Source organism: Dipodomys ordii, unplaced genomic scaffold, assembly GCF_000151885.1.
Source record: "Dipodomys ordii isolate 6190 unplaced genomic scaffold, Dord_2.0 Scaffold134, whole genome shotgun sequence".
NCBI classification, from domain to species: domain Eukaryota; kingdom Metazoa; phylum Chordata; class Mammalia; order Rodentia; family Heteromyidae; genus Dipodomys; species Dipodomys ordii.
Genome location: NW_012267350.1, coordinates 5021298 through 5035846, shown reverse-complemented (window position 1 = coordinate 5035846; position 14549 = coordinate 5021298). Strand labels below are relative to the sequence as shown.

At 42.5% G+C, this 14549-nt stretch overlaps 1 protein-coding gene across 4 annotated transcripts in view; it reads right to left on the bottom strand.

Moving 5' to 3' along the window:
• Positions 1-1945: 1945 nt before the first annotated feature.
• The window catches only part of Cask (calcium/calmodulin-dependent serine protein kinase (MAGUK family)), a 343930-nt gene continuing 331326 nt past the window's right edge, over positions 1946-14549 (bottom strand). For 3 of the 4 annotated variants that reach the window (XM_013030852.1, XM_013030855.1, XM_013030853.1), the window contains 2 exons: positions 8939-9022; positions 1948-3339 (listed from right to left, as the gene is read on the bottom strand). In XM_013030852.1, coding sequence (XP_012886306.1) covers positions 3163-3339; positions 8939-9022 — 261 coding nt within the window. In that variant the 3' untranslated portion in view covers positions 1948-3162. Of the gene's footprint in view, positions 3340-8938; positions 9023-14549 lie in introns of all 4 variants that reach the window. The other variant, XM_013030854.1, reaches the window with a different exon arrangement.

Here is a 14549-nt window from a genome sequence, read left to right as displayed (position 1 = left end):
AAAAGAGCTCTTGACATTGAAGACTGGACAAAGAGAATCTAGAACTTCAAAGGAAGGCTGGGCCCTGGCTGGCTCCAGCAGAGGGAGAAGGAATTGGACCCCGAGGAAGGGGAGCCAGATTCCCGCATTTCTTCCTGGAGTGGGGAAACTCGTGTTCGACATCAATAGGACCGACTGGGATTGCACTTCCAGAATGCAAATAGCAAAGAAGTAGGTCAACCATTTTGCTGCCTTTCTGAGCAGATATTTTAAACCATCCCACCTGACAGGAGATACATTTAATTGTAGTTAAAAAAGCTACAATGTTATCTTGACCCTGGGAAACTTCCAGATAAATTAAATGGAGTGACATTTTTCTTTTGCATTAAAATGGAATACGCTGCCTGTGCAAAGTAATTACTGCCCTATGATTAGAAAATCGGGACATTTCAGTCTTTTTTAACCAAGAACTCAACAGATCAAAACACTCTCTCCCACTGCACCCCCCCCATGGAGAATAGGATTCGTGTGTGTGTGTGTGTGTGTGTGTGTGTAACTCTCAATGTGGCTCTTCAACAGTTTCAATTGACCACTGATAAATTTTGAGTAATTGAATCATTTACTCTGGTCTTTAAAAGGGAAAGAAATTGTTCTGTTGATGGAATTGTGGCAGTGAAGAAGCTTTTAGCAATTTCCTCTGATTGCTTACTTGGGGCATGGTAACATAGCAGCCATATACTGAAAGTACTCTGACTTCAGAAATGGTTTTTTTTTGGCTAGGTCATAAAGACACTGTTTTAGAGGAGAGTGCATTAGTGGAATGGAATGGGGAGCTGCTTGTGTGCTTTTGGGGGCCTCAGAGAACAAGAGCAGAAAAGCTAAAGTCTGAGTGTCACTGTGCCTCTCTGTCCTTGGGGCCACAAGCATTTAAGCTGGCCTCACTTTCCTCCTCCTCTGCTCAGCCCATCTTTATGAAGATGGTAGATGGCTCCAGAAAGGCATTGTCAGCATCTCTGGACATTTGGTCTTAAAGGGCAAGCAGGGAGGGACAGGAGGACTTCCACCAGAGGGCAGGACATTTGCATTCTCCAGTTGTACTTTCCAGGTTGCATTCTTTGTGCTTCATTAGAAAAGAGGTAGAGTGGACACTGACATGGAGAAAAACCTGGCCTTTTGTCAGTGCCACTGCAGGAATGACTCTGGCCTTGGCATCGATTAGAGATCTTTCCTAACACAGCCCTAGGCAACTAGGGTGAGCCCACTGTTAAGCTGGTCTCTGGTGGGTGTCTTATCACCCTACCATAGGGTCCCAACACAAGTAGTTCACTCAACATTTTGCTAGTAAGTTGTAGACTCATCTGGGATGAACAAAAACAGATATCAGAGAGAAGCAATCAGTGTGTTTAATATAAGTAGTGGGGGGGGGGTAGAGAAGGTAAGAATACACAAGAAGGCCTTCTCTGTTTGGCCCCTGAAGAGGAGCGGCTGAGCCTGCCAAGGCATAAGATGCTGCTGAGGCCATCTAACCCACAAGAAACGAAAGCCACTGTGTGCTTTTGAGGATCAAGTTAATGTTAAGTGCCCCATACCCTTATGCACTAAAGAAAAGCAGTCTACTGGTCTCTGGCAAAGAGTCTGGGAACCCCAGCCCAGATGTCTGGTATAAAGAAGAATGTGACCTCTCAGCAGGGGGATGAGATGGTGAATGTCTCTAGAGCAAGAAGGACCGATGACTCTCCTGTGCCAAGGAATTTAGCAAGAGGGAGGAGAGACCACAGGTGGCCTTGTAAGGATGACATAGTTCAAGCTGTGCCCAATCAGGCTGCTCAAATGGCCCAGCCAACCAATAACTCACTCCTGGGCCTTGGATGGGTCAACAAGCATCTAACAAATTATAAAATTGAAAGATTATTGGTTTGGAAACCTGAACAATCTAACATGAAATGAAGGAGCCAAAGGCATTTAATTATTGAACACATAAAAGGAAGTATATTTAAAAAAAATTGGTCAGACTGTCCCGTTAGTTATCATTTGAAAGGGATTTACAGGGCTGTTATAGATTATTCTTTTGGAATAATTCAGTTTATAGCAAATGCCTAAACTGGTTTCTCGATTGCACAGTATTTTCTCTTAAAATGGGTGCTTTAAAACAATTACATACAGATTAAAAATCCTCATTTCTTTGCTTAAGTAAAACGTTAATACTCTTAAGACAACACAGATCTGAAATGGTAAAACCAGCGATTCCCCCTCCCACCTTACAACAAATTAAATTGAGACAAAATTACAAACACATTTCACTACATGATTATTATTAATAAAAATCAGTTTCTTTTTCTTTTTTTATAAAGTTGCCCGAAATGCAAGGGATGTGCATAGGTTTACAACTTAGTCATAATAGCATTTTATTCTTATTCCCCTGGGTGTGCCCCGTGAACGGAATGTACTTTGCTGTAGATTTACAGATTGTTTTGTCCAACACAGACACACCGACAGCATAAACGCTCGCGACTGTCCACATGCATTAAGAGTCAAGACCCAACTTCAAATCTCTAAAAGGTTTACAGGGTGCTTCAAAGAGACAGTATCACATTATCTGGATGTTACATAAAGGACTTAAAAAAAATACTATTCTAAAAAAAAAAAGAGAGAGGAAAAAAGGCCTTTAAAAATTTATGACTGTTTTGTAATCACTAGACTAATTATTTCAAATAAATAAAGGAAAGAAAGAGATTTTTCCAATCCATAAAATCAGACTCTAAAAAGAATGTAGTGTTCCACCCCCAGTCAAGGTAACAGAATCATTGTTTATTATTATTAAAATAGATTATAGAAAGCAGCATCTATTTTTTGTGCAGTTTTTAGGGGCCTTGGAAATAAAAAGCTATGATTTCCAAAAATATAACATTCCAAAGGATTGAATAATACATACATTTAAAGATACATTTTATTAAAGTTTAGGAGAACTGATTAAAAAAGATACTGTCTCTTTAAATTAGTGTGTAATTGTTTTTTTTTTTCTCCTCCTACCTATTTGGACATGACAATAATTATAAATGTAGGTCACACTACAACTAGGTAGTCTCTAGGGACCATGACCTGCTGACACAAGGCCGATAACAAAAGAGGCTTTTCCATGTATGAGGTGGCTCCCAGTTATGCTCAGATATCTGGGGGAGAGGCCTAATAGACCCAGGAGACTGGGACCCACTGTGGGGCTGTGCACACGAGCTCAACGGCTTCCTCCAGGTGTCTGATTGTCTCATCAATTTCATTGTTGATAATTGTGAGATCGAAGTAGTGTGCATATGTTCTCTGTAAGATATCCGATTCCTTCTGCAGGCGCTGGAGAGATTCATCCTATGAGGTAGGGGATGGGGTGTACAGGTAGGGTGGACATGGGAAAAAGGGAAAACAAAGAGAAGACAGAGGTCAGTTGGATTTTTGGGGGGGGGCGGGTGTCAGTCATGGGGCTTGAACTCAGGGCCAGGGTGCTGTCCCTAAGCTTTGTCACTCAAGGCTAGCACTCTACCACTTGGAGCCACAGCACCACTTGCAGTTTTCTGGTGATCAGTTGGAGATTAAGAGTCTCACGAACTTTTCTGCCCGGGCTGGCGTCGAACTGCCATTCTCAGATCTCAGCCTCCTGAGCAGCTAGGATTACAGGCGTGAGCCACCAGCACCTGGCTTGGAATTTGTTTTTCACATTCCACACTTTTGCTTGTCCCAAGTGTCAGAAACAGTCAAGGCCACACACCTTGACATGCCACAAGTGTAGCAAGAGGAAGACCCATAAGGCTAAAGTGGCTCCATGACACAAGAGGCGAGGGGAGGGGTGTAGAAATCCTACTTGGCAGGTGTGATTGCTTGACATGCAACAGGGGGCTCCACAACAAACAGAACAGACACGCTCACAAACACATGGCGCCACTCGGGCCTAGCTGTGCCTGTCCCCAGAGCCAGTTGGGGTGAGGCCACTTGAGATGTGGGTTTCCAGGTACAGTGGTTCTTCCCTCATATCTTCCAGTCAGGTTTACAAGGAGCCACTCTGCTATTGGATGGGAGGGTTACCATGGCAAGGCCTGAGCTGTTGGTTCCCTCCTCTGGGTCCTTGAAGCTTACTGGAGATGGACCTGGGGCCCAGCTGTGTTGATACCAATAAGCTCTTATCTTTGGAAAACAAATTAAATTGCATTTTCCCTTTTTTCTACTTAAAGGTTCAGCAAGTTCCAGGAATTCAATTACATATAATGGCCCTCATTCAACAGTAGTAGATGCTGGGGGGGGGGCAAAGAGCTTTCTGGGTGTTAGAAATAATGGTTGTAATAAGGCCATTTCTCCAACACAACAGCAACTGGCTATGGAGGAATTTCCTGAAAATTGGTCTGCCTTGGAAAATGGCCAGACAAATGGCACTGTTCACACAGCCTTGCCATTTCCCAAGAGAACAACTAAGAAGGAAGAGAAGGTGTTGAACTCTATGCAGGGAGGCTTGCCATGGAGAAGGACATGCCCCTAAACCACAGCAAAGCTGGGGATCCCAGGTTTGGCCTGTGAGGATTGCCTTTTGCCAAAAATTCTTTCAAAATTGGGGTCTTGTTTCACTGGGAGCAGGTCTGCTTCTACATTTTCTTCCTCTCTCTCTCTCTCTCTCTCTCTCTCTCTCTTTCTCTCTCTCTCTCACTCTGTGTGTGTGTGTGCGTGTGTGTGTATGCTGGTCCTGGGGCTTGAATGAAGGGGTCTGGCTATGGTTTCTATGCTACGGTTTTTGTGCTCAAGGCTAATGTTCTACCACTTGAGCAACAGCTCCACTTCTCAATTTTTTTTTGGGCGGAGGAGGGGGGGAGAGGGTTAGTTAATTAGAGACAGGAGTCTCACAGTCTTTTTTTGCCTGGGTTGGCTTTGAACTCTGATCCTCAGATCTCAGCCTCTTGTAGCTAGGATGAGCCACCAGTGTCTGGCTTTGCTTCTACATTTTTTTGTTTCTCTGTCAGTCGTGGGGATTGAACTAAGGGCTTGGGTGCTGTCCTTGAGCTCTTTTGCTCAAGTCTAGCTCTCTACCACCTTGAGCCACAGGTCCACATCTGGTATTTATAGTGGTTAATTAGAGATAAGAGTCTCACAGGGACTTTTCTGCCCTGGCTGATTTCAAATTGTGATCCTCAGATCTCAGCCTCCTGAGTAGCTAGGATTACAGGCATAAACCACCAGTGCCCTGCTTTGCTTCTACATTTTTCATGAATCAATTTGTTGTATTGAACCCCCAAAGGTCAAATTCCAATTGTAAACTTTGGGAGTCCAATTAACTACCTGGTCCCCCCTGGTACTAGCCAAATACATCACAGGTGAACTATTAGCCTGAGTCTTACATATATGTACACAAGGGTAAATATAAACATGTACTGGCAGATAGTGTAACACTGCATAGTCTAGGCTGGCCATGAAGTAAGTCTTAAATATCTGTTTATCAATTATCTCCATAATTGATCTTGTGTTGTGTCACTGCTATGTACTTGTGCTAGGCAAGATACCTTGCACAGTGAGGGCTTAGTAAATGCTGGTCAAAAGACAAACACTTGGCTAATTGATACTGGTTATTAGCCGATTTTTTGTGTGTGCCAGTACTGGGACTTGAAAACTCAGGATCTGGGCACTATCCTGAGCTTTTGTGCTCAAGACTAGCATTCTACCACTTGAGCCACAGCTCTACTTCCAGCCTTTTGGTGGTTAATTGGAGAGAAGAGTCTCACAGGCTTTCCTGCCTGGGCTGGCTTTGAATTGTGATTCTCAAATCTCAGCCTCCTGAGTAGCTAGGATTAAAAAGTGAACCACTGATGCTTGACCCATGAATGAATTTTGTAAGTATTAAATTTATATTAAATCAACAGACCAGACACTTCTTCTGAGAGATGGAGCCCCAGGATGACAAAGAATGATCTCCAGAGAAAATACAAGACATGGTGTTTTTAGGGGCTGGGAACACTATGTACCCAGTGATGGCTTAAGATCCTTCCTCTTTTTCTCTGAGGCCCTTCTGTTATTGGCAAGACACTTCCCATGGAAGCTGCCAAAGGGCCCAGGCAAGCCTCATCTGTGTGGGTGCAATTCTCTGCAACAGGCATCTGAAGGGAAATGAAGACACTTGCTTTCTATGCCAGCCCTTCAGTGGGGACTGGCAGACTCGAGAACAACCAGGAACTCAAGCTCTCCTAAGAGGACATGGTGACCTGTGAATGTCCTACCTTGGTTTGTCATCTTCTACAGGAATTTCAAAGCAGGACATGGCATACTTTGAATGTCAATGTTAAGTACCACAGTGTCAGCAAGACCTTGGCTACTAATCATCTTCTGACATTCTATATATACACATTCTGCTTGCACTGGAAAAGCACAGTATTTTCACTATGCCTCTTATTTCACACAAAAAAAACCCACAGTGCAGCTCCCCTCTTGAAACAAACATGCATCTACCCTCCCCCAAAGATGAGCGTGCTTCCTATCAGGACCCCAGGAAGAGAAGGCACAGTTTCTATGAAACCACTTTCTGGGCTAGGGGGTTTGATTTGCTATTTCAGCTTGGTCTTCCAAACCCACTAGCAGAGTTTATGATTGGCTCAGAAAGCTGGGCTGATGAAAACATTCTAGAAAATTTATGGCTGGGAGCATCACATTTTAAATGTAGTTTTTACAGACAAACAAAGCTCCCTGTTATGGCTTTTTTAAGATGAAGCTCCACTTGTCAGTTTCTGCCTCTACAACGGCTTGCCTGCGTGCTTGACTCACATGTGAGCAGGGTTTAACTCAGTGAAAACAGAATGCCTTTATTCTAGCAGCAAAAGCAAGGATTTGTGGGAACAAAATGTCTACATTCTACAAGGCTGTATTTCATCACCTCCTAAGCTGGTACTTACAGGCAATTTTCTGCACCATTTTGGTAGCTATGGAAAATTAGCAAAAGGGCAAGAAAACAGGTAAAAACAAAAACAAAGCAAAGATGATAATTCAAGAAAAATACATGGCAACCAAAGGATAAAAGCTAACCACAATGTAGAGTTTCAAACATGCTATGCATCAGAGAAGATGGGAAAGTAGAATCTTACAAATGAATATGCCTTTTGCAAATGAAATGACAAGAATAATGACAACATATGAATAATATAGGTAAAGCTAAATATTTCACTGTCCTTAAAGGCACACAAAGGGAGAATTCTTGAGCCATGATTTAACTGAATTGTAAGTTTAGGTCAGCATTTGCTGAACACAGCCAAGACTCCTCTGATGGTTTCTAGAACACAAGAAAGCAATGGTCTTCAGGATGATTTTGTACAGGAGTATCTTCCTAATTAAGAAACTGACAGCAGGTAAGCATTATTACCCTGCTCAGACAAATGAGGCTGCCCTGTGTGCCCAGCAATAGGAGGGCTTGGATAGGCAGGGTGCAGCCAACTCTTGAGGGCACCAGCTCTCTGCCAGCTGCTGACCTGTGTTGGCTTGCAAATGGTCAGAGCTTTTTTATTTTTCTATTTTTTTCATATGTGTGCATGTGCTGGTCCTTGAGCTTGAAGTCAGGGCCTGGGCACTGTCCCTGAGCATTTTTTTTTTGCTCAAGCTAGCACTCTACCACTTTGAGATACAGATCTACTTCCAGTTTATCGGTGGTTTATTGGAGATAAGTCTCACACAGTTTTCTCACAGGGGCTGGCTTCAAGTTGCAATTCTCAGATCTAAGCCTCTTGAGTAGCTAGGATGACAGGTGTGAACCATCAATACTTGGCTTGCTTCCCCCACCCCCTTTTTGTAATACTTGGGATTGAATCCAGGGCCTCTGTGCATGCTAGACAAATGTTTTATTACTGAGAGATACCTTCAGTCTGACAAAACTCACTTATGGGTTTGGTAGTCTTCAGGGACCTGAAAGAGAAACTAGATAGCCTGGTAAAGGTTAGAGATTCCTTACAGCTCTCTTCAGGCTAAGCAGTTCTTGGCCCCTGGGGAATTCTGTTGTCTTAGCATAACCCTACCTGAAAGGAAGTGGGTTGGCAACCTAGAGGGTACGGGGACACCTGATATATTTCTGTTCTAGGAGAACGAGGATGCTTATTCTTATTCTTATTATTGTCAGTCATGGGACTTGAACCTAGGGGTTGGGTGCTGTCCCTGAGCTTTTCTGCTCAAGGCTAGTGCTCTACCACTTTGAGCCATAGCTCCACTTCTGGTTTTCTGGTGATTAACTGGAGATAAGAGATACACAGATTTTCTTTCCCCTGCCTGGCTTTGAACCGTGATCCTTAGATCTCAGCCTCCTCAGTAGCTTGGATTACAGGTGTGAACCACCAGCACCCAGCTACCCTTGCACTTTAGATGTAGATTTATTGATAAGGCTACAGGCTGATTCACTGGGCATTGGATTTCACAGCCTGCTCCCCTAGAACTTTCTTTTGCTGCATATGTGGGTTGATTTGCTTCAGATTGTGCTGGGACAAAGTCTGGAATCTGTCTAATGATTCTGATCTAGAAGAACTACATTGCTAAGTTCTGAGTACTGAAAGAGAATCTCATGTTCTGAAAAGTGAACTGCCCAGAATCAAGGATAAATCAGAGGTTCACTTTGTTGTTTTAATGACAGGGGAGAGAGCTGTTTTTGTTTTTGTTTTGGTTGTGCTGGGGTTTGAACTCAGAGCCTTCTGGGCAGGCAATCTGCCACCTGAACCAAACCTAATAGTCCTTTTTGCTCTATTTTTCAGATAGAGTTTTCAGCTTTTGCCCAGGATGACCTTAGACTTTGATTCTCCTATCCTTATTTCCTAGGAGGCTAAGGTTACTTCCGATGAGGCTAAGGTTAAAGGCATGAGACACCACACTTGACTCTGGGGCTTTGGTTTTGTGTGTTCAACACACATGGATCCTTACCACAGAATCTGTTTATTTGTGGGTGGGGGGGGAATGGATTCACTCTTACCTCATTTAAACCTGGAGTAATAGTTGGTGCGGCAATGAAAACAACAAAAGGAGCAAACTCTGCAGTTCTCAGGACCTTCAGTGCCTATGTGGAAAAGAAAACAAATGAGAGACACTTAAAAGAAGAAATAAATAACTTAAACGAGACTATACAAATTTTACACAACTGAAAAAGTCACACTCTTGGTTCAAATTTTTGGCAGAGTACTATTAAATATGATAAAGTGGATAAGTAAGACACATTATTCTTCTGCTAAAGGATGGACAATAGTGCTCAGAAAATAAAAGCTGACTTACTGTGTATTTATTAGTCTCATGAATCAAATGGATTTATGGAGGGATGGGGGAGAATGATGAAAGGAGTGATAGGTCAAGATGCATTATAGTTATAAACTGATTTGTTGAACGGTAACCCTTTTGTACAACTCCTTCAAGATAATAAAAATAGAATTAAAATGGGTTTATTTTTCTTCATCAAAGATAACACTATGTTGGTTAATGTTCATTGAAACTTGGTTATTAGTTTGTGCCTGCATTTTAATGGATGGGAAGTGCATTTTGGGGGAGGCTTGGGCCTGCAGGCTGGCTTCATACTGATAGGGAGCCCACTTTGTTATGTTACAGGCTGTACTTTGCTAAGCAAGGCTAGGAAACTCTGGTCACTGTAACTGTGTGGGCTGCATTTGCACTTAACACAGGCTTTCTGAGTTGCCTGATGAAAGGCTTCCATGGGGTTCATGGGGAAGGAGACTGAAGTGTTAAAGCCCCAGGCTTTTTGTCTTATCATTGCTACTAAAGACAGTATAGTTGTGAGCAATGCATTGGCCGCCAAGAAAATGCAGTATTCAAGGGAGACGACCCTTTCAATTCATTTCTAAGGCTCTGCAAGCCTTTTCCTGTGCCAATTGCTATTCTGCATGGAAGGACTGCAAAATGCAGCCAGATGCGGCAGGATCAGATTCTGCATCATCTCCTCCCCTGGGAGGATATGACCAGACTTGAAGTTTAGAAATGCCCCTCCCAGGACAAAAACCTCACATATCCAGGTACCCAAAGTCACAAGTGAGACATGTTAGTAATTCCTATTCGTCATGGGTAAACATCTCGCTGCTCTTTACAGAAGAATTTAACATGGGTATTTTTGCTACCTACATTTTGTATTTTACAATAATTTTAAATTTTGTTTTCTTTCTCCTATTTCTTCTTTTTTATTTTTATTTTTTTGTGCTGGGGCTTGAACTCAAGGCCTAGGCACTATCCCTGAGCTTCTTTTGTTCGAGGCTAGCACTCTACTATTTGAGCCACAGCTCCATTTTGGACTTTCTTTTTTGGTAGTTTATCAGAGATAATGAGTCTCACGAACTTTCCTCCCTGGGCTGGCTTCTAATCTTGATTCTCAGATCTCAGGCTCCTGAGTTGCTAGGATTATAAGGCGTGAACTACCAACACCTAGCACATTCTCCCATTTCTATTATTCCATCTTTGAAGGACTTGGGCTTGACCTCTTCTGCCTCCCACTGCTCTATCTCCTCTGTGGCCTGATCTTACTGAACAACTTGAAATTCTACAAAGTGCTAGACTCTCCTGGATTTCTGAATTTTTTTTTTAAATCAATTATGGGGTTTAACTCAGAGCCTCAGTGCTGTCCTGAGCTCTTTTGCTCAAGGTTAATACTCTACCACTTTGATCGTTCTACTCCTGGTTTTCTGGTGCTTAATTGGAGATAAGAGCCTCACGAACTTGCCTGCCCAGGCTGGCCTCGAACCACAATCCTCAGATCTCAGTCTTTTGAGTAGCTGGGATTACAGGCATGAGCCACCAGAGCCTGGCCTGGCCTTTTTTTTTTTTAAAAAAAAAACTTACTATCCCCTATTTTGTATGGAGCTCTCTACCCCTACCCCTTTCCCACTGAAGGAATACTTCAGAACTTAGTTCTGATGTTCTTTTCTCAGGAAAAGTTCTCTGTGAGCCCTAAGCATTTCCTATGTACTCCTGAAGGGCTCATCGCGTTGGAAATACAAGTGAGTGGGAACATCTTGTTCAGTTTTCTCATATTCAATATGGCATCCAGCATAAACTGCTTTCTGATCCAATCAAATGTAAAAGCAGTACATCTAATATATACACAGAAGTGATCTCGTCAATTAGAGTCTGCTACTCTTTTGGCCAAATGGAAGCTTTTGGCCTCTTTCAGCTTTGATCTTCAGATCTGAGTAGCTAGGAGTACATGCATTACCCCTGACTCTGGGCTTACACAATTATTGTCTTGTGGGCTGGGTAACCTAGCTCACTGTCTTATTTTTGCAACAAAGTTTCTCAATTGTTAAAGTCACAGGCTCAGACTCTCCTAGTAAGAGGGGTCTTTAGCTTGTATGGGTTCCCTTTTGAAGGATAGAACTTTGAATTTCTTCGCCAATCTTTTGTTACTGAAGACTTTAGCAAGGGAAAGACATTACATCTAACCTAACTGAGCTGAATATTATCTCAGGTTTCTGTTCCTTCCATCTTGTGCTTAGGCATCAGGTAAACACAGGGTTTTCTCCTCATTCCCACACACATCACTCCCACATACATCACACCCATGATGTCCATACCCACACCCACCCATCCACACACAAGCCAGCTTTTGGGTAACTGAGATGGGGGATAACATCCAACTTGCTTCTCTCCCTGAAGTCTCCCTGTCTCCCTCCCTCCCTCCCTCCCTCCCTCCCTCCCTCCCTTCCTTTTCCCCTCCCTCCCTCTCTGGACCTGGGTGCTGTCCCTGAGCTTTTTTGCTCAAGGCTAGAGCTCTACCACTTGAGCCACTTTTCTTTTTTGGTAGTTATTTGGAGTTAAAAGTCTCACAGATATTCCTGATCAGACTGGCTTCAAAGCACAGATCACAAATCCTCAGATCTCAGCCTCCTGAGTAGCTAGGGCCCACAGGTGCCTGGCACACAACCTGTATGCTGAATGGAGCCCACTGATGAAGAACAGACGTCAGGCAGAAAATGCTTTCCTCCATTCAGCTGCTAGCACGCCAGCTATCCAATCCTTTGAAGGCTTTCAGTTCTAGCATGCTATCACATTTCAACACCAGAAAACGTGCTCCTTGGAAAACATGAGTTTGGCTCTTGGCAGACTCTCCACAACTATACTGTGTTTGGGCCTGTCTACAGCCACAAACAAGAAGGCCATCCTGCCTTTACTATATGAAGCCATCAACAAAAACCATGTCCATCCATTATATTGTCAAATACAGCTAGAGTCTAATGACCTGCTCTATTCCTTGACTCCTCCCCCTGCCTTTTTTGCCCTGGCTTCAGGAAGTTCAAACCAAAATTTAACATTTACGACAGTTATTAAGATAAGCTCCTGTGGTTAGCGTGTTTGCTTCTGCTTCCCTTTCACAACTTTGAGTTTTCTTTTTTTCTTTCTCTTTTTTTTTTTGGTGCCAGTCCTAGGGCTTGAACTCAGTGCCTAGGGGCTGTCGCTGAACATTTTTGCTCAAGGCTAGTGCTCTATCTCTTGAACTACAGCTTCACTTTGGGCTTTTTGGAGGTTAGTTGGACATTTCATGGACTTTCCATCCTGGGCTGGCTTTGAACTGTAGTCATCAGACCTCAGCCTCCTAAGTTGCTAGGATTATAGGCAGGAGTCCCTGGTGCGAGGCTAATTTTCCTATTTCTACCTTATATTATAATTGCATCTTTGGGAATTCTCAGATGTCTCAAATCCTGACTGCAATTTTCTGGTGAAGAAGGTTTCATATGTTCAGCATAGTCATCAATCATTTCTTTAATTGTTCTTGAAAGTATCTGTCCCTATACCCTGCTCTACTTTACTAATGGGTCTCAAGTGGGTGCCACTTTTGGGTGCATTTCAGTTGGGCTGAGGTTCAGTCACTGTAGAGATGGGAAATGGAACAGCTCACAAGGATTCACATTCCTCATGAGGTTAATAGCTGACTTAAAATGAACTCTGAGTCCTCTGACTCAAGGTGAGGCACAAGTCAGTTATAATATTCATAGGCAAATCTGTCGGGGAGGGGGGAAGAGGAAGAGTACACAGGCACAGTATGCTGTAGAAATATCATTAGAAATACACTATGTTCAAATAGAGTATCATTAATCTAATTTTCAGTTCTTTATTGATTGATTTTTATGGCTTATCTATGACCAAGAATTAATCTCAGGTTACTGAATAAAAACTCATTTGACTTGAATATCAAAGATGTCCATGTCTGTAATACGAATCTTGCTTGTAGAGTTAAAAAGTACACAAGGGCAAGCAGCTGAGTGATTTGGCACAAAATTTAAGTATTTAAAGAACAGCACAATGATTCCTTACAGCCAATCACGTGGAAAGAAATGGCCCTTGGCTCTTATTTTGATTTTTGCAGTGGGTATTGAGGGTTGAATCCATGTCCTCCCATCTTCCCTCATGCTAAGTGGGGCTGAGTTGCACCTCTAGCCCCTGCACAGTTTTCTAACAAGGATGGACGTTAATTTTGGATAACTTCCCTCTGCAGACAAGAGCAAAACCCTGTGTATTCTGCTACGACTACTGCCATTACAGTTTCAGCTTTAGGAACATAAGATTACTTTGTGAGTTGAAGCTTTATTTCTCTATGAGAAATAAGTTCTTTTGTGTTTCTCAGGTTTCATTGTTTTATAGATTTTTCTATGGTTTTATAAATGGGATTTTTTTTTTCGTGCCAGTACTGGGGCTCTGGGTCTTTGAGATCTCACTCAGCTTTTTTTGCTCAAGCCTGGCATTCTACCACTTGAGCAATGTCTCCACTTGGTTTTTTGGTGACTAATTGGAGGTCAGAGACTCATGAATTTGTCTACCCAGGGTGCTCTGAAGTGATTCTCAGATCTCAGCCTCTGGAGTAGCTAGATTATAGGCATGAGTCAACATTTCCCAGTCTAAAAATGGGATTTAAACTTTTCAACTACCTGTAATGTGGGCTATGGGTTACCTAAGGTCACCTCTTCTAGGATGGTACAGTGAAAGAAGGTTGTTATTTCTTTCAAAATCCAACACAGTTCAAGTTCAAACCTCACTGTCATATGCCTTAAAACCCTGGTGGAGTCACAATTGCATTAAGTCTTTGTTTCCTTATTTTTGTCTCCTAGAGTTACAAGGATTAAGTAAGGAGCATTAACTATTGGCAAAATATAAAGCACAGTAAAATTTCTACCTATTACTTTAAAAGAAGCCAGGTTACTGTTTTCTAGTTTAATGTCTTTATCATGGTCCTCTAGGTTTCAAGTTGGACCAGAACATCCTATCCTATATTTATTAGTAAATAAGTGCTCAAATTGGCCTTCATTGTCTAAAAACAAATTAAGACCACACAACCCATTAGACCTGCAGTAAATGAGCTGAACACTAGTGTTTGGTGGTCTTTCAATAAGCAACCTGTGAGGGAAATGGTGTCAGCTGTGGCAGATGTGAGAGGATTAAAAAACAAATGCTACAGGAATATTCTCTTTTGTGGGTAGCTTTGGCTATAGATGGGGGAATGCCATTCATCCTCACTAGCTTAGTATATAACTGCTTAATACACATTTAGTCAATCAACCTAAGATAGAGTACAGCTGTTAATCTAACAAGCAGGGGTG